This window comes from Siphateles boraxobius, unplaced genomic scaffold, assembly GCF_051911475.1.
Source record: "Siphateles boraxobius isolate OS27281-9 unplaced genomic scaffold, OSU_SipBor_1 53, whole genome shotgun sequence".
Lineage (NCBI taxonomy): Eukaryota > Metazoa > Chordata > Actinopteri > Cypriniformes > Leuciscidae > Siphateles > Siphateles boraxobius.
The window spans coordinates 7,800,207-7,820,979 of NW_027509175.1; the positions used below are offsets into that span (position 1 = coordinate 7,800,207).

Consider the following 20,773-nt stretch of genomic DNA (forward strand, 5'->3'; position numbering starts at 1 on the left):
ATTGGCAAAAAAGTGAAAATACCGAGTTTTTTTGTGCATACAATCTACAAATCAGCCACGATCCAGAAAAAAAGCACACAACAGTGCAAAACAGACACACACACACACACACACACACACACACACACACACACACACACACACACACACACACACACACACACACACACACACACACACACACACACACACACACACACACACACACAAACACACTTTTATACATAAACAAACCAATAAATTCAGATTACCTATGTGTTTTGCATTTTTAAAATGCTCAGTTTGTCCACCAGATGGCATCCATCTCATTTCAAAATTTTTTTTTAAATAATTTTCTATTATATTCAATGGGGGGAAAACTGGGGGGAAATGGGTCATATTTATTGCATAAATATTAATTATAAATCATAAAATTCTCAAAAGACCAAAAAAGAAAAGAAAAAATATTATAAAAAACAAGTAAAAAAAAATTATGATTTTCTTTTAATAAATATGAATCCAACCCTTCCGGCCCATTTGGACCCGAAGGTCCTGAGTGTGACTCTGAAATGAAGGACCCCGGAGGGTTTTAAATACACAAAATTACTTTTAATTCTAGAACAAACGTTAACTTCACTAACAAATAGCTTATTCATTTATTACTTTTAGTAAAGACTTAAGCACATGTTGATGAATACATTTTTTTTTTTTTTTTTTAAAGTTGTTTCATATCTAAAAATTTGTGGTGAAAATCAAGCTTTTAAAGTTGTTTATATGCTATGTGGTGTTTTTAATGTGCTTTAAGACAAACCATGTGCAAATTCATGTCAACACCATTGCTGAGTATTTTCTCGGTGAACCAAAGACAGTCTCCTACTTTGTCACCAATCAGGTCAACTTGTGATCCTCAAAGAGTGGATCCCTGAGCTGGAGTGAGTGGAGACGGGACCAATTTGCATATTTATAGAACCGCGCCTACTAAACGAGGCAAAGGTGTAGAGTTACATTCAAGCTATTTAAAGGCATGAAGACATTTTTTTTCAAGGAAAAAACTTTTAAATATGTAATTTTGGTGATCATAGATGAGTGTTAAGGGATATAATTATTAACTACAGGACCTTTATAGGCCCTTACCTCAAAGAGGACCTATTATGCCCCCCTTTTTTTTTATTTTTTTTTTACAAAATTTAATTTAAGTCTCATGCAGGTATCCCTGAGAAAGTTTCAGCTCAAAATACCTCTCACCTGCACTCGCCAGCTATTAACACCAGGGTGATGATGGCGTACATGACCGGTCATATTAGAGCATATATGGCACTCGTATTGAACAAAAGTATAAGGGAAGCCAGAATGCATATCCATTGACAGAAACATACAGCCTAACTCTGTCTGTCTGTTTTATAGATGCGTATGCATCGTCATGAGATGAACCGCGGTGCAAGTGCGCAAGAACCGTGGGTGGAGAACATTACATACACTGCCGACACACATTTATGTTCAAACACCATGTAAAAGTGAATTTTAGACTACATAATAGGTCGCATTTAAACTCCACCCATGAAGACATCATAATGATGAAATATGTAAAAATCAATTGGTGTAGGTTAATGAAAACCAAAAACAAATGTGTTACGTATATACTAAGGACATCTTCAATTTAGAGGCCTTTTTGTTTGGTATACTTTTCAGTAGTTCCATATAAATACATTTTCTGTTAATATAAATCAAATTACCATGACATTACCATCTGGTACCAAACCATTTCTGTAAGGGAAGTCTTTTAAAAATGCTTAACTTGAACTCCACCCATGAAGACGTCATAATAACTCTTCCCAGGAATTTCACGGTTTTCTCAACTTTCTCAGCTGACAGTGACTAACTGACAACTACCCAACATTGGACTCTTACTGACATCCATTGGTCAAATAAAGAATGACAACAGTTCCAAGTCTTCAAATGTTTTTATTAGGGCTGGGAAAAGATTAATCGCGTTTAATCGCATCCAAAATAAAAGTTTGTGTTTACATAATATATGTTTGGCACTGTGTATAATTATTTTGTATATATAAATACACACACATGCATGTATACATATAAGAAAAAATTTATATTTATATATAAAAAATGTATATTTATATATAATAGCCTATACATTATAAATAAATATATACAGTATATGCATGCAAATATTTCTTAAATATATACATGCATGTTTGTGTATTTATATATATACAAAATAATTATACACAGTGCACACACCTATATTATGTAAACACAAACTTTTATTTTGGATGCGATTAATCGCGATTAATCGTTTCCCAGCCCTAGTTTTTACACATATTTTCTATATTTTCCTATACGTATCTATTCGAAATTCTGTATGTTTTATTGTGAAAATGTATTCACTGAGAGCAAACACATTGGCACATGTTGATAATTAAATATAAACAAATAAGTAAGTTTTGAAGTTGGTTTATACCTAAAAATGTAGGATACTGTTTATATAAAGGTCAATCACGTCTAAAGTCCAAGCCTCGATTTGTTACTTCCTTCAATGACTCAGCGAGATTAGACACGTCCAACCGCACATACAGAACACAGCCGAGACACACCCATAAGAACATAACGAACACCACCTGCATGTGAACACTGATCTGCAATAATGCACCTAAAAAGCTGCAGGAATACAGACTGCTACAGAAATATAAAGCATGTAGCCTACACTACCAATTTAGTCTTACATTGCACATTGTTTTAAACACAACATAAAGTAGGCCCATTTGGACAATAACAGCACACTTTGCAAAAAAACTAACTGAAATTAGAAAACAAAATATTAGACAAAGTTGCATTTTTTAAGGAATTATCTAAAGTTCACTTTTTCCTAAATAAGTTTGCGTATGAAATGAGAAAGCAACACATACTGTTCAAAATTAAGTATATGGACACTTTCTGGTTGTCAAAGGATAGTATAAGCAAAGTTCCTTTTAAGGATATCCATATATTCGTTATATCTGTAGTCTTTGCTATAACATTCTCATAGTTATTGTAATGAACAACACCTGGTAGGTCACCTGTGAGAACTTACTTCATACATGCACAAAGCATAATTAGTTTGCACTTGGTTTGATGTTTTTTAACTAATAAAATAGTATTAAAAGATTTTCCAATATTACCATGGCACTTGCATGAAGCAAGCATGTTTTGGTAGGCTACTTTTTTGCAAGTTATTGCTTGGTACATGAATATGGAAATCATTCAATTCCAAATGACCATGTTGTAGGCTATCATACCATTTCTGTAAGGGAAGTCCTTAAAAACTCTTACCTTAAACTCCACCCATGAAGACGTCATAATAACTCTTCCCAGGAGTTTCAGGGGTTTCTCAACTTCAGCTGACGGTGAAATCACTTGGTGTGGGTGAAACCCAAAATTGTTTAACATTCAGCGTTCACCTCGCTTGTAGACCCCATTAGAAGGAGGCAATTTCAGAATCCGTGTTCAGTTTGAAGTTCTAGTCGCACCATGGCTGTGAAAGCGCTTCAACAGTGGTGCAAAATCCAGTGTGGTGGATACCGGGACGTGTCGATCACTAACATGACCACATCTTTCCGGGACGGTTTGGCTTTCTGCGCTCTAATTCACAAACACAGACCGGAGTTGATGTAAGTAACATCCCCGACAGAACAAACCCGCGGTTCGGGGCTGCATTGTGCTCAGAAAAGCACAGCTCCTGAACTTTGGACGAACGTTTAAATGCTAAACATTCGAACGTAGAGTTTGTTTGTTTGTTTGTTTGTTTACGGTTTATACCTCCTATCAGACTCAAGCACATTTAGAATTGTGGTTCAAAACAAAACACATTTTAAACTTATGACGAGGGCATAACACTTAAGAACATTTAGAACCTAGGCTAAATGGCATGTAAGAGATGAGAACTTTAAAAATTTAGGGTGAAGTGAAAATATAGGAATTTTTAGACCTTAAGTTAAGGACTTTAGAATTTAGGAAGAGAACATTGGTACTTTTAGGACCCTTATTTAATGTTTAGTCCTTCATGATTTAGAACCAGAACTTTTAGAGATTACATTACATTAGAACTTCGTACAAGAATAGTCTATTTAATTTTTTAGAATTCAAAATTAGATGTTGGAACTTTTAGAACTTTGGATGACATTAAAACCTTTTATTTTACATCTTGGGAAATAGATTGTGTGTTTGAAATACTCAAACTTTGTGTTTACGTCTTGCAACTTTTTAGTTGTTTCAAGTGAGTATCTGGCACTTGTTTGTTGATATTGCATTGGTACATTCTTGTGATTTTGTGTTTGTATTAGTGTAAGATTTACAGTGTATACAATATTTGGCATGGGGAATTCCCTTTTCTTTTCCCTCATGTTTACTTTGCTCTCTTGCAGAGACTTTGACTCTTTGAGCAAGGAAAATATTTACGAAAACAATAAACAGGTAAGATATTGTTCACATTATAAAATTATCTCTATCAACTTTTATCAATTTTTTTCAGTAATTTCCATTACCACAATAATTTAAATTTATGACATTTATCCAACCAATTTAATTCATTTAGATGACCTATTTTTTATTTTCTGATAACATATCGGTCAGCCCTTCAAAGAGATCATCAGCAATATGAAAAATCAGATTAACATTTGGTACCATTCACTCTAAAAAATAAGGGTTCCAAAAGGTTTTTTTCAGCAATGCCATAGAAGAACCATTTTTGATTCCCCAAACAACCTTTCAGTGAACAGTTCTTAAAGGGATAGTTAACCCAAAAATGTTCAACCTCAGGAAAGAGCCGTTGAGCTTGACCCAACCCAACCAATCCCCTCTTATAACCAGGACACAGTACTTTAATTATAATAATTCAGACTATACCAATCCTGCTGATCTTAACATTCAAATACAAAACACTCAATCACACACAAATTTATGGTAATCCCATTCTAGCGCACACACATACACTCACACACACTCACACACACTCACACACACTCACACACACTCACACACACTCACACACACACACTCACACACACACACTCTCACACACACACACACACACACACACACACACACACACACACACACACACACACACACACACACACACACACACACACAGCCTTCCTTCTCTACCCTCATGGTAATCTATCCCAAAAAAAAAACTTTTTTCTTTTCTTTTTTTCCTGTTTTTCCTTTTTTTCTTTTCTTTTTTTTTCTGTCAATCATTGTACTTATTTGTTTCATGTTGAATGTGTGATACATACTCTGTATGTATATATATATATATATATATATATATATATATACATATCTTTTTTCAATATCAAATACTCATTGTATACTGTACGTTTTAAGTTTTTTTACACTTTGTTTGGGTTTTGTATTATATGTAAGGTTAATAAAAAAAAATAAAAAAAAATTTCACCCTCAAGTTGTTCCAAACCTGTATGAATTTCTTTCTTCTGCTGAGCACAAAAGAAGATATTTTGAAGAATATGGGAAAGAAAACAGTTTATGGATCCCATTGACTTCCATATTAGGGAAAATAAAAATACTATAGAAGTCAATGGGGTCCATAGAGCTGTTTGGTAACCGACTTTCTTCAAAGTATCATCTTTTGTGTTCAACAGAAGAAATAAATTCATACAGTTTGGAACAAATTGAGGGTGAGTAATTGATGATAAAAAGATTTACATTCTTTGTATGTAAATTCTATGTAAATTTTCCATAACAAAAGAACCTTTATGGAAAAGTTCGTGGAACAATCAATACCAATAAATAACCTTTGAGTGTTTGTAGGGTTCTTGGATTGGCTATTCAGTTCTTCCAGGTTCTTGATACATAAGTTCTTCAGATCAGTATGTTAGTGTAAATCAAAATTCTTTGTGAAATATAAAAATGCTCTCTTATGGCCTCATCTAGTAAAAAATTTTTGGTTCTTTATTTGTAAGAGAGCAGATCAACAACTTTAAGTTTTTTGTGAAATGTCTTCATTCCAAGTAGTTCACAACCCCATCATTTTAACAGTTAGTATGTTTCCTAGACCTCTCATGGAGCTGTTTGACCCATATGTGGTTGACCAGGGCTGAGATGTGACATATCGGATGCCTATTCTTGGTGGTTTCTTCTATTTTTGAGGCGGCTGAATCACATTTGTGCTGTTGTAGACCATTATAAATCATCATCTGCACACACTTGCATTCCTGTTTCCATGGAAAAAGGAATGCTGTCCAGAAGGGTATTGTTGTGAAAGAGAGAATACAATAATGAAAGTACTGCCAGAGAAAAGCTAATGAATAGCTTTGTGTGCATGTAAGGAAGACGTTCTCTTTCCAAACAGAACACGTGTAAGAGACAGAGAAAGTGAAAGTGGTGAGATAAGGTAATGCCTGGTTTACAGGGTGGAGATTAACTATAAGGTAAACAGAAACCTGGCACGGACTAAGAGTTCAACGTCTTGTCACACATAATGGCGCAAAACTAATGAAATGTTTTGTCCCCTCTCATTGCTGTGCTGTTTTATAAATAAGTCTTAACATTCTCAGTTATTAAATCTGTAGTGATTCTCAGTGTTTACATGTAGATTTGTGGTCCTTGAATCGCATTTCCTGTTCTGTGAGTTGTTGATGAAACTTTTCAGAGAAATGCGTCCTCTTATTCCTCTCCATCTAGATTTTATCTAGATTTGTTTTGGTCTCTAGATCTCCTTGGTCATGTCTGCTCTTGTTTATTTTTGATCTAAGTTTTTTTTTCTCTCCCAAAGAAATCCAGGCCAAGTTCACATTTTTGTGTGTGCATAATGGCATGGAGGAATTATAGTTCTTCCTCTGGATAGAAAACCACCACAAATTACAAACTTTTTCCCAACGGTTCATCATTGTGAAATGTACATTAGATATGTGTCAAAGTAGATCTGGTGACATTCGCACTGTTATAAGTAGTATAACCATAAATAGTACAAAACTTGTTGAAAACTTCCTAATTTTTAATGGCTAATGTCAATCAAAATGTTCTGTTTAAGAGCTGATAAAAGCAGAAATGTAGTTGTTTAATTTGTTTAAAAAAAAAGTAATAATATTGTCTAGTTCCCCTTGTATATTCTTTAAGTTAATATTCATCAACACTGCATTAATTATATTTTTTTCCTTTTGCAGCCTGCAGATATCAAAGATATGTTAAAATATGGAATGATTTTTCCAGGTCTAGCAATTGATAATAGGGGTATATTAATTAAAAGACACTTTCAATAGGACATCCTGTAATTGTTCTGCTACACAGATGTTCGAGCGATAATGTCCACACACACACACTGAAACACCTTTAGTGCCGAGAGTTAAATCCCACTTGTGAAATTCTTACATCTCACATTATTTTTCTTTTTTTACTAGGCTTTCGAGGTGGCAGAGAATGAGTTGGGTATTCCTGCTCTTCTGGATGCTGAAGATATGGTGGCTCTAAAAGTGCCTGATCGACTCAGCATTCTGACCTATGTGTCCCAGTACTACAATTATTTCCATGGACGTTCTCCCAGTAAGACATGAACATTATTTTCCACATATTTTATATTGTTGCGGCACCTCTCTTCCCAGTCTGTCAGTAACACTCTGTGATGAGATTCTCAAAATCATTGTGAGCTGAGTTGATCGTAGAGAGGGCTTATGATGTTTTGTGGAATCGCAGTCCAGTTTAGTTCCTGTCTTTATGAAGCCCCTAATTCCGAAAAGCGCAATGTGCTCTGATTGGTCGACTGGAGCCGTGTGTTGTGATTGGTCAACATCTTTGAGCGTGTTTGGGAAATCTCACTCCCCTTTCCATAACTACAAATTTAAATGCACTACGAACGCAACTCAACCGGGAAATAGGTTGACAATAGGTCCTCTTTAAAAAACATGTAAACCATGTGGTCATTTTTAGCATTGCTAAAACATTTCACTCTTTGGATGTGCAGTTGGAGGTATGGGTGGGATTAAAAGACAAGCCGAAGAGTCCAATGAAGCGCCATCTGAGAAGAAGAACCAACCTGTCACGGCTAAAGTTTTCGCTTCACCTAAACCAGCCATTGAGAATAAGACGCCGAAACCGGCAAACGAAAATAAGGTACAATATGTTATTTATCTGAGATTTGTCACCTCATATAGGAACTTTAAATTGTTTGACAGTTCTGTATTTTTGGTCAAGTGTGTGATGAGGGCACATGAGCAATTTAACCCTCCCGTTGTCTTAGGTTACTTTATTCTTAGATAACTGATGTAAATATTGTGTTGTACATAATTATTGATTATTTGATTAATTGATAAAACCCCCATTGAGGTGTTTGCACAGTGAATAATTTTTTTTTTTTTTTTTGTCATTTCCAGAGAGAAGTTTTGGCTGAACGTGCCAATAAATCAGGAGCTCCGAGCAGCCGCTGTACTGTTTGTAATCAACATGTTCACCTTGTGCAGCGCCACCTTGTAGATGGGAAACTGTACCACAGGAACTGCTTTAAGTAAGTCACTTCTGTTTTTTTTTAGACATTGATCCTTTTATTAATTTATTTAAAAATAGCACATCAACGCAAATGCATTCCACTCCACATCACTAGTGAATCATTTTTGAATTGTCATTGCAATAATTTAATGTGGGAAGTGTTTTTTTTTTGTTGTAATAGCTGCCTTTCAGTTTTGCTTTGTTGCTGTTCATCAACTATCATAGTTCATTGTTTTTTTTTTATCACCTGATTATTTAGTATGCATGACTAAAAGGGAATGATGATAAATATCTGTTGGACTAATATACTATAAATGTAATCATTCACCTCCTGATGTCTTGGAAAGCATTTACACTTGATTTTTTTTTTCATGGATTTTTTTTCATGATCCGATAGCTATCCAATACAAGTATCCCTTTTAGACTTTTTTTTTTGTTGACAATACAATATTTATTTATATAGCACATTTAAAAACAACTGAGGTTGACAGAATTGCTGTACAATAACCACATACAAACCAAACAAACATAAGATGCACACAAAGAGGCAGATTGTTTATTTCAACCCTTTTCAACAGATGCAGAGAGTGTTCCACTATTCTTCTCTCTGGCACGTACAAGGCTGGAAAAGAACCTGGCTCTTTCATCTGCAAGACGCACACAAGCACAGAGAAGCCTCTAACAGCGCCAGCCACACACATCACAGTGCCTCCACCGAAAACGCAGTCTACATTTATAACCAAGACTGTCCAGAATGCATCAGGTGGAGGTACTGGAAAATCTGGTTTAACACCTAACGCATCTAAACCGGGTTGGCTGGCCAATAAAAGTGACCTTACACCAACCCGTGGGTTAGCTGTCACACCTACTCCAGCAGTTCAGCTCAAGCCAGTACCAAAAACAACTCCAGCACCAGAGACCACAACTGTGAAAACCTCTTTTAACCCCAAAACACCCACGGAGCCTCTTAAAGCTGTAAGCAATAGTGTACAGAAGAACCAAGAAGCCAGAATGAGGTGAATGTCTTTCAGTTCGGTTCTTTATTTGTGAAATTGTTATATTTTGGATAAAAGATAGTTTGTGACCAATACTGACTAATAGTGTAAGTGTGTTTCTCTTGCATTTCGAATCAGTGTTGATGTAAAATTAAACTATTAAAAATAGTTTTCGGTTTGAAATAAAGCTGAAATAAATGTATAAATATTAGATGAAAAACTTAAATGAAAATATAAATGTTGCCTTGTCAATTAACTTAAATAGTTTTAAGTTAAAGTACTAAAATGCCTTATTAAAACTCAAAGAAAAATAAATTAAAGCTATTATGGAATAAAAAAAAGATAAAATAGATAAAAATTACTAAAGGCATAAGAAAATAACTATAATTTCAGCTAAACTGAAAATATTGTTCTATAAAAGTACTATAATAGTGCTAAATTTCAATTTCATCAGTTTTGTTAAGAATTTATTGTATATCAGATTGTTGGATTGTATTTAGGGATGCATGATATATCAGTATCATGTCTGCTAATATTACAACTTTTAATTTATTAGTATCAATCAGAACTAGACATACTGTATATTGGATATTTAATTGTGCATGCTCATTTCCCCATTTTGACATTTTAGATTTCCCTTTCCTGTCATCTACCGTTGTGATGCCCAAACTCACTTAAGCATTTAAGGGGCGTTTAAATGACACAGTTTTCAACTATAAATGTAGAACGTTTCATGCGTTTTGGCTGTTCATTTACATACAGTAGAGATTTGTAGCCTGAAAATGAACTTCCAAAAATGAGTTTCAAAGAGCAAGTTTTTGAAAATGATACTGTTATCGTCTCCGTGTAAACTGCAAAAACGTGAACTTGTGAAAATGCGTTTTCAGTCTATAAAGCGTGTAGTGTTTCTTCACAATGTGACATCGCCAACTTTTGGCCTGGCATGAATAAGTTATTTAGCATTTTTAGTCGTTTTCATGGATCCATGTGAACGGGGATCGTTTTGACAACTGTACGCGAAAAGTTTCAAAAACGCAAAGGAAATGTCATGTATTGACCCTTAAGCTTATTTGATTTTAGTTTTTAGTGTTTTTTGTTTTTAAGACAAAATGTAATTTTATTGGTTATCGACCATAACTTGACAATGTTCAGCTTATTGTACTGACCAGAACATTCATATTTTTTTTCCTTTTCGTTGTTAGATTCTTTGAGCCTAGCAGTACTGTGCCTGAAAGTAAAAGCACCCCATCATACACCTCAACTACACCTGTGAGTACAGTAAGTGTTACTTCTACAACAGAGTGTACAACGCCTAGAGTCACTGCAGGAGCTGGAGCAGGTAAAAAAAGAGTCGTGCTACGGGTGAGAGACTGGGCGAAAACACAGGACACCGAAAAAGAGATGGAGAGTGAAAAGAAGAAAGCCAAGGCTGTGATCGAAAAGATGGTGACGGTGGAAAAAAATAACAGCTCGTCTCCGAGTCCAGCTGGGCTGAAAGCAAGCAACAGGTGAGCTACATTCACCTATATAAAGCACATTACACAATTGGCCTTAATTTTATCAATTGTTTTCATTGGGTGGAAGTATACAAGGGTCATAAAACAGAATTATAACCTCTATGTACTCAAGCATGTTGAGTATTGTTTAAATCCATCTTGAAGTGTTTGTTGACATGTTAGTGTAGGCACATCCATTAACACGTTCTCGTCACACTTTGGTTTCCATAGTAATGTTTCCCCTGTGGAATCGGGTGCTAAAGGCCCCTTTGGTAGGGTGCGTCTCAAAGCACTGGATCCCGATGTGAAACCTACTGCCCCCGCTGCTACAGCGCCATCCTGGATCAAAGATACTAAAACCTCATCCAGGCCTGCGAGCACGCTGCCGTCCGACAGCAAGGGTGAGGAAGACAAACTCGCCTGTACAACGGTCACTTCATGCAGTGATCATTTGCATAGCTCGGTCTTATTGGTTGTTTGCAGAGATGGTTTTGCTTGACGGATTATATTTTTCTGGACCTTTTGATGCGTTATGTTAATATAGATGCTTAAAAAAATCCTCACTTTACAGTGACTTTAAAATAGGATATGTTCAAAATCAGGTTTTTGATCGACACATTTCTGTCAAACAAATAATCCCTAGCGGTGTGTAGTGGACACTAAAATAAGGAGGAAAAGCACCCTCTGTGTTTTATTTATTTATTAATTATGGTTGTTATTATTATAATATATTTTATTATAATAATGGAAATATCATGGACATTTCCATTTGACGTTTATAAGATTTTGAGGTATAAAATACACTATTGTTAGTTTTTACACCTTCAAAAAGGGACAGGGCAGATATTTTAAAAATGAGAAAAAGAAAGTTACAGTTATTATACTTTGATAAGAATGTTATTCATAGACCAAATCACATTACACAATCAATCAAATCAGATTTTTGGCTTACAGCAGTTTTTAAAGATATTAATAATTTTATTAGAGCTAGGATGTATTAAATTGATCAAAACTGACAGTAAAGATATTTATAATGATATTTGGGGTCTGTTATTGTTATTTAAACAAAAGAAAAGAAATTAATACTTTATTCATATTAAAATATATTACAGGATATATTTGTAGTAGACTTTGTGTAACATTATAAATATCTTTACGGTCAGTTTTGATCAATTTAATGCATCTTTTCTTTAATAAAAGTATTAATTTATTAAAAAAAAACAACATTTTGATCTGTTTTAAACAAACAATCCGATTTGATTGACTGATATGAATGTTAATCTAAGACCAACAAGGAAGCTGATGTAGGAACATATCATGCCTGGATCAATCACATTAAACAAAGTATAATAACTGTGGCTTTCTTTTTCCATTTTTAAAATATCTGCTCAGTGACTTTTTGAAAGTGTAAAAAGATGTATGTGAACTTTACAAATCTTTTGATGTAATTTCAGAAAACGACACAGCTCCGTCTGCCTGGAGGTCCATGCTCAAGCCTGTGAAGTAAGTTTGCTCATTTCTGTCGTCTCTCCAAATGAAACCAGCTTCTGATCTTTTTACTAATACTGTCTTGTTTAGTGTGGAATGAATTTATGAATCATTTTGTCATGTTCTTTCTCAGTAAAATAATTTATTATCTTCTGCTCTTTATGATTTCCCTAACCAAATCATCCTGCTCTTCATTGATTAACCGCTTCGTTCTCCAGAAGGTCTGTCCCTCCCACTTCTTCACAATCTAATGGGATTGGTTTTTTTGATGGGCATGTAAAACTGCTGCGCCCAATAAGACCAGCAGTGGGTCGTATCTGAAAGTTCCCAGAGCTATAGAGCTCAGTGCACTTCCCCAATGAAGATCTTTCACCTGTAAATACCCCCCTTTAAATTCCTGCCCCACCCTCCCAAACTTTCACCCGTCAGAGGTGAGAGAAGCGATGCTAAACATTTAGTGGCTGAGGAACACAGCAGAAAAGTTTAAAATCTTTGTCTCGTTTCCTTTTTTTTTTTTTTTTTTTAACTCCTCCTCCCAGTAATATAGAAAGCACCGGCTCGCCCTCCAAGAGGCCGGAAGCAGCAGCAGCTTCTCCACGGACATCAGGTCTGGGAATCACACCAGTATCCATTCCTGCTCCATCTACAACCAGCATCTCCATCAGCATCAGCTCCACAAAAGTGCCCTCACCTAGCCCGGTGAACAACAGGCCTAAACCTAGTGGTAAGGCCTTAGGAAAAGTTCAGGTTGTTTGCAGAGATAGTTTTGCTTGACGGATTCGATTTTTCTGGACCTTTTGATACACTGTGTTAATATAGATGCTTAAAAAATCCTCACTTTACAGTGACTTTAAAATAGGATATGTTCAAAATCAGGCTTTTGATCAACACATTTCTGTCAAATAAATAGTCCCTCAGTGGTGTGTAGTGAACACTAAAATAAGGAGGAAAAGCACCCTCTGTGTTTATTATAATATAATATAAAATGGAAATGTCATGTCACATTTTAAGGTTTATTAGATTTTGAGGTATAAAATACACTATTGGGCCTAAAACTAGAGGTAAGGCCTTAGGAAAAATTGAGGAAATGGAATATTTATTTATTCAAAAGGTCACATAAGAACAAGTGCTTGTTCTGGCAAAGATTTACCAGTCAAAAGTTTGAAAACAATAAAATATTAAAAATATAATGTGAGGGTTGTGCTTATAACAAAATAATGATATAAATGTATGCATAAATACCACGCTCAAGATAAAGTACTTTCTCTGAAAACCAGTGTTTTCCCTATTATTTTTATATACTATTCTAGAATTTAATATTTGGTATTAGCCATTTTTTATGTTTTCAGTTTTTATTTGAAAGTTTTAGTAATCTTGTTATGGGATTTTGTCGTTTTCATTTATTTTCCTTTAAGTACTAAAATGACTAAAACTGAAACTAAACAAAAAATTCAAAACTTAAAAGTACTTTCTTTATTAAAATCATTATTTTTAATAGTTTTCATTAACAATAAGAACACTACTGAAAACTAGTACAATTTTGCTTCTCAGGTAAATATATCTTGTGAAACAAGATCAAGATACTGATTTAAGGATATTTTTGCAGCGTATGGAAACCATATATAGAAATAGTCCTTCAAAGTTATTTCAAAGAATATCCACTTAAATGCATGTTACCGTATCCAAAATCCAAGGTGATACTTTTTTGTAAGGGTGCCAGGTACAGCCAAACTTGCATTCAAATGTTAACATTAATATTAATTGCATTAACATGAATAGGGGAGCACTGCATGCAGTACTTTTTAGTTTCTCCATTTCTCCATTCATCCGTCTGTTTTCCTCTTGTCTTTCTTCCAGACTCCAGCAGTGTTTCTCCGGTTAGTCCCTCAGGGACTGAAACTCACAAATCGCACAAGGTGTGTGTCAAAACAATAATTACATGTGTTGTCTGGTTCTGTGCATTTCTGTCTGCACTGATGTGTGTGTGTGTGTGTGTTGAGGGATTATTTTGTCAAGGGGCCTATTTAGACTGTTTTGGAGAGTCAAAAGGACCCTTTGGGGCACAGTTATCTTTGAATAGACTACTACAATTAAAATACAGTGATTTCATAGTAAACCCAGACTTTTGAACCATCTATTCAGTTCCACAGATAGACTAAAAAAAGCATTGAAAGGAATAAATAAACTACTTAAGATCTGAATAGAGTAATATGTGCACAAGTTCACATTTGACATATTGTGTGTCTGTTTGCTTTAGCCGGGTTACATTCCGAAAGAAGACATTCAGAAAGAGCTGAAGGAAATTGAGATGAATATGAACGAGTTGCAGAAAAGAGGAGTAGACCTGGAAAAACAACTCCGACAAAGTGATGAGGGTCTGTACAAAAATACACACACTCTAAAAAAAACTTTAAAAAATGGCTCGCCTTTTACAGTTGATCAAATAAAATGATGGGATACAGAGACTCGAATAACAAAGAATTTTTACTGAGAAATGGGTCTATTCTTTGTCAGATCCACACAGATCCAAGAAGAACAATTCTTCGTCACATTATTTTGCAAAATAAAATAAAAATAAATATCCCAGTGAAACGGCTTCTGTAGTGCAGGACTTAATTTTGTTTGAGAATTGATTAGATCATTGCCATTTGCTATGGACACTTTTCACAGACTGGTGATGCATTTCCACAGTTCTCAACATCGTGATTCTAGTAACGTTTTTCATCTTTAAAAAAAAAAATATATTGTTATATTACCTTTTCAGTAAATGACAGAAAACAAATGAACACTGCTGCGAGGGTGTTTCTATGAATCTCTATAAAAAAAATTCTCTTTTGTTAAGTTCTGGAAACTCTTATCAGATTTTTTTCTTTTGCTATTGGAGAAAGTGTAAAAACAAAAATTATATTTGCTGTCGTCTCCCGTTCGCCACTAGACGTTTACCCAACTATGACGACTACCGCTTCTGAGAACCCCCGAAACGTTTAAAGGCTCCATTGCTGTGATGTCATTTGAGTGACAGGTTGTCCCGCCCTCGCGTCAGTAAACACATCATTAGAGAAGAGATGTCGTTGCAAGAGGGAGGGGAAGTTATTTTGATTGAAGATTGAGGGGAATTTTTTTTTTTTTTTAATTGTGTATGGACAAATCATTTATAATAATGCAATATTCAATGGTAATAAAAAAATAGACTTGTCAATTTAGAATTTCATGGTGACTTTAATCGAAGTCCCTTTAAGTTTTTTTCAATCCTTAAATGAAAGTGTTGATTCATCCTCACTGTGAACTAATGAATTACGAATAGAGGATCAAATGTTTTGGTGGTCTAAGCATTATTTAAACATGCTTATTAAAACATAACCATTCAGAGACTGATGTTGTCCTCTGGTGCTCCAGCAGGTGGAGACAAATATTACAAATGTAGATTCTCACTTCTTTAACTTTTCTTGCATTTCTTTTTTTTTCAGATGGAGAAGAGGACACAGTAATGAATGACTTAATGGTGGACTGGTTTACCCTCATCAGAAACAAACAGGTCTACATGAGACGCGAATCCGAGCTTGTGTACATGTATGTGCAAACTGTTGAACGCTGATAGTGAATATCCTGTATTTCTGAATGCTCTGTGTATTAAACAGGGTTATTATCTGTGATTTGTGTTATGATAGTGCCAAGACGCAGGATCTAGAAGAAGAGCAGCCCAGTGTTGAGGCCGAGCTCAGGAGACTGATGGAGAAACCAGGTTGGTTCAACGCTGGGAAAAAGTCTTAACATCATCCACTTGGTTTAATATTTTGTTTGTATAATGCTATTGCATTCATACTTTTTGGGGTCACTGCATCTCAGGATGCCGATGAAGCTTTGTGTAGACTATTCTAGACTTGTCTTATTTAAGAGGTCCACTTTTGTTTCACAAGTGCCTCACATTCGAAGTGAAATCTAATTATTTTTGTATCCTTTAGAGAATCTGAAGACCTACCATGAGCGTAAACGAGAGGAAGAGCTGATGGCCAAACTTATGGAGATAGTTAATGACCGGAACGCCATATTAGAGGGGTTGGATGAAGACAGACTGAGGTGTGTAGGAAGCAACATATATCGTATATCAGTCTATATCATGTCTATTACATATCATATATAAATCTCAGATATAATATAGTGCATTCATGCATGTATGTATATTATATGTGTATGTATGTGTGTATATATATATATATATCAATCATATAATCTTATCATATATCTCATACATCCTATCATGTTTCGTATATCTCAAATATATACAGTATATATTATAAATCTCATATCATATTGCTTAATCTTACCAAATCTTGTTTTATTGCTTAATGTCGCATAAAGACAATTAATACCATTTTATTCAGTGGTATTAAAGTTATTTGGTTTTGGCTTGGAATGCTATTGGATGATATTATAGGATATTTTTCCTTGCACATACATCATTGGTTACATCAGCAGAAGAGTTTAAAATTACTACCTTTTGATGAATGTTTTTTTTTTAATTATTATTGTTTTATAAAAAGCACAATATGACTAAGTACACTTCATTAAAATAAGTAATTTATTTGTTTGTTTGTTTGCATTTAAATATTGCTTATATTTAACCTGAACACTATTGAATACTTGAAACCTTTCCATAATGTGTGACATTTGCGGCTCTTTTTACACTTCCATCCACAGGGAGGAAGAGGAGGATGAGGAGCTGAATAAGATGATGCAGAATCTTGGTAAGTATGATTATGTAGCATCAAACCCTGAGAATAAAAATGTTTTTCCCCATAGGCCTTTGAAAGAGATGGAGCAAAAGAAGTAAATATTTAACATTTATCAATAAATAATATTTTAAGGACTTTAACATAAATTGCCACAAATTTCCCCTGCTTTTCTTGTACAATAGATTAGATTACATTTCCCTAGCTAGGAACTGATTTCTGTGCACCAGCTGGCTCCAATTTTAAAGAGGCAGAAATTTGCAGCCAACTCTATTTATTATAGTCCATTCTGTTAGATGATTCAAAATGAACATCCCTTCCTGTTTGCACATAATAAGAGGCTGGCAACAGAGAGGCAATTGTTTATTGTCACCATTTGTTCAATGATGACACAGAGGATTATTATCGGTAATGCATAGTGTCTGATTCTAGTCAATATAAACAGATATATTTAGTTTGTAATTGTAAACCCTTTTAGTAAAGCTGACTGCACAAGAGATTTTACTCGAGGGCTACATTCTCATTTAAAGGCATTGGTATCTGGTGTGCTAAATATTGAAAGCTTGGAAAGTTTTCTGATTTAAAAACATGCATTCATTTCACAATATTTTTTGCACTTTTAACCCAGCATTTACTTTTTTTAGCTTCTATCACTGGTGCTAAAACTAAAGTTTTCGATTTGGAATAACTAGCACCTGTTCAACTGTCTGCCCACCAACTCAAATGGTATGAATCTTGGGAGTAATTACTCAGGGCATGTTTATATATTCCATGTTTTGAAAGGCCAAACAGGAAAAGTAATGCTACCAATTTTGATTTAATGATCACTAATGGAAACCATAGGTATCTAGCTTTGGCTAATGATCTGGCTGCATTTTCAATGCTAAAACGAGTTATTATAAAATTTATAATTTACCAACCCAATTAAACCAATGCATAAATGTGGGCAAAAGTCATAACCATTTGCAATTCATGACATAAAAACTGTCTGAAAGCCGTGGAAGCTGTTACTGATGTTCTGTGGAACCAAATGAGACTGTTCAACATTAGTAAATGACCTCTTGAAATGAACTTTATGTACGTTGCAGTTAAGTATGGGTTGTGCTCTACCATTTGCAGATATGAAGAAAGAAAAAAAAGTCAAGAGAAAATCTTCCATATCCCGGTGGTTTAGCATAAAAAAGTAAACGGGCATCTGCTGATGTCTGATCCTCGTGGATGGTGTGTGTGTGTTTCGTCTCAGACAGAATGTTTCTGCTGCAGTTTGAGGTCAGATCACAAAATCTAAATTGCAGTTACACAGACTTTAACAAATGGTATTTTTGTGAAATCACATCAGTATGTATTGTCACACTGTTTTTTTTTCCACATACTTTTGCACATTTTTCATCTGTCTCCTCATCTCCTGTGGGTGTGATATGTTCATTTTCTTAGCAAATGTTTTGCACTTGAATCCTTTGAATAATGTAGATTGATTCTCTCTGTCAGTGTTTCATTAGGGAATTAAACGGTGTTGAGAGAAAGGAAGTCTTTACGTCATATTGATTCATATTGGATCAAAGCTGAAATGGACAGGTTGAGGTCCGACTGTAATATATTCACACTGATGCTTTTTTTCTTCTTTTTTTAACATGCATTAGAATATATTTCTTTCCTATTTGAATAATTGTAATGGTATTATCCTGTGTCAGCAGCAGGGGGCAGACAGTGACTGATTTCAGCAAAAAGACATTGTTTGCCATCTAATTCCTCAACAGACTGTAAGAGCACTGATTTAAAAGGGTCTTTTTAAGCAATTATTTAGGATTGTTCATTTTAAGAGTCTGTAATGTTGCTACGGAATTAGGATTATGCTTTTAACCACTGCCCAGGTAGCTTTTTATAGATTTTTATTTATTGTTCATTTCCATAAATATGAATTGTCTGAATTCTCTTTTGCTGTATTTGATCAATCAGTACATCTTAAAATGTGTAACCAGCTGTTTAAGTATTTGGTTTTTAATTTAATTCAAGCGAAAAGGTCTCCTTTTTTTACCCAGTACCCAACATTTACTTCCAAACCTTTATACGGTGTACAATAAATCTTAATAATCAACATGAATGCTTTCTTTTTAGTCCATCTACAGTTATCAGCTGTAATTATACCGTTTCTCTGATGCAGCACTTTTTTCATTATTTTGGTTACCTCTTGCCTTCCATTAGCAAGAACAATTTGTTTGCGTATTTTTAACCGCAATTGCTGTGTAAGCATTACAAATTTCCATTTTAAATGACTGTGTACTGCCTGCAAAAACAACCTTTACATTTAGGTATGACCGTTGTTATTGTTTTGCCAGGAATCTGCAAATCTGAGCCTCTGTAAATAAGTTAAAAGGCAAACTTTTTGTCCTTTGCATATAATGGTAAAATGCCCTTTAATTGTAATATTTCAAAATACATACACTATTTTAATATATTAGTGTGTGTATAATAATATATATATATATATACACACATACACACGTTATATTGAATTTCTACACTACCATGCAAAAAGTACATTTAAAACAATTTTAACTGTTTTCTATTTTAATATGTGTTTATGCTGATTTGCTGCTCACGAAACATTTCTTATTTTTATCAATGTTGAGCACAGTTGTGCTGCTTAATGTTGTGGAAATGTATGCATGATACATATTTTCAGTATTCTTTGATAAGTTAAAAAGAGAATTTTTTTTAAGTAGAATTTTTTCCTTCACTGTCACTTATGATCAAATTTTGATCATCTGAAATTTTCTTCTACAATGATCATTTTTATCAACCTCCTATATTTAAGTTCAGTAATTTCACTTAAATGACAATAGGTAATTTTCATTGCCATTTTAGTGAAATTACTGAACTTGAGGTTGATAAAAAATGATCATTGTAGAAGAAAATTTAAGATGGCACTTAGAGGCTTTTGCATCTGAACTCTTCATATACATTTATACAAGTCACATATACAGTTTATATATATGACTCTCAACTTTTGAACAGTAGTGTATGTGGACACTGTAAAAAAGACATAGCTGTTGAACTCCATGTCTCCTCCTGTATGGAAGATCCAGAATAGAATGTCACGAATGCTTTTCAAGTGAGAGTAAATGCTCCTGGAAAACACCGAACAGTGCAGAATCCTACAATAAACTAAATGCTTGGTCTTTTTTTGGGGAATCCCTATGAAACAGACTTGGTACACTTTGTGTCTGTGTACAAATGGACTTACCTGACCAAGATTCATCTCAATAATGTATGTTTGCATTTGTCTCGCAGCATGTTTGTGAGCTTCTAATGCACACAAATTTATTCCGGATCTGTCTCTGTTTGGCTTTGTCGTTCAATGAAGAAATCTGCTGCGACACAGATTATAGAGCATGTGAGACCACAAGAATGGGAATGCTAACATATGCTAATGTATGTGTTGATGCTCTGTCAGCGCTGATATGGCGAGTGGATTACCTGTGTTTCTTTCCATCTGATCCACCGAAAGTACCTACAAGCGAGGGCACCCCATTGAGCTTTACATGTGGCACTGCTTTTGATATGCATTAATGCTAACAGTGTTTGTTTG

The 20,773-nt window shown here is 34.6% G+C and overlaps 1 protein-coding gene across 1 annotated transcript; it reads left to right on the plus strand.

Moving 5' to 3' along the window:
- The first annotated feature begins 3,331 nt into the window (after nucleotides 1-3,331).
- micall2b (mical-like 2b) lies at nucleotides 3,332-19,279 on the plus strand. Its single transcript, XM_077205255.1, has 17 exons — nucleotides 3,332-3,644; nucleotides 4,398-4,446; nucleotides 7,395-7,536; nucleotides 7,955-8,103; nucleotides 8,364-8,494; nucleotides 9,054-9,491; nucleotides 10,673-10,978; nucleotides 11,198-11,367; nucleotides 12,421-12,469; nucleotides 12,994-13,178; nucleotides 14,312-14,370; nucleotides 14,712-14,829; nucleotides 15,922-16,024; nucleotides 16,123-16,196; nucleotides 16,417-16,531; nucleotides 17,153-17,199; nucleotides 18,304-19,279. The coding sequence occupies exons 1-17, from the start codon at nucleotides 3,505-3,507 to the stop codon at nucleotides 18,369-18,371; spliced, it is 2,343 nt and encodes a 780-aa protein (XP_077061370.1). The 5' UTR covers nucleotides 3,332-3,504; the 3' UTR covers nucleotides 18,372-19,279.
- The last annotated feature ends 1,494 nt before the right edge of the window (nucleotides 19,280-20,773 follow it).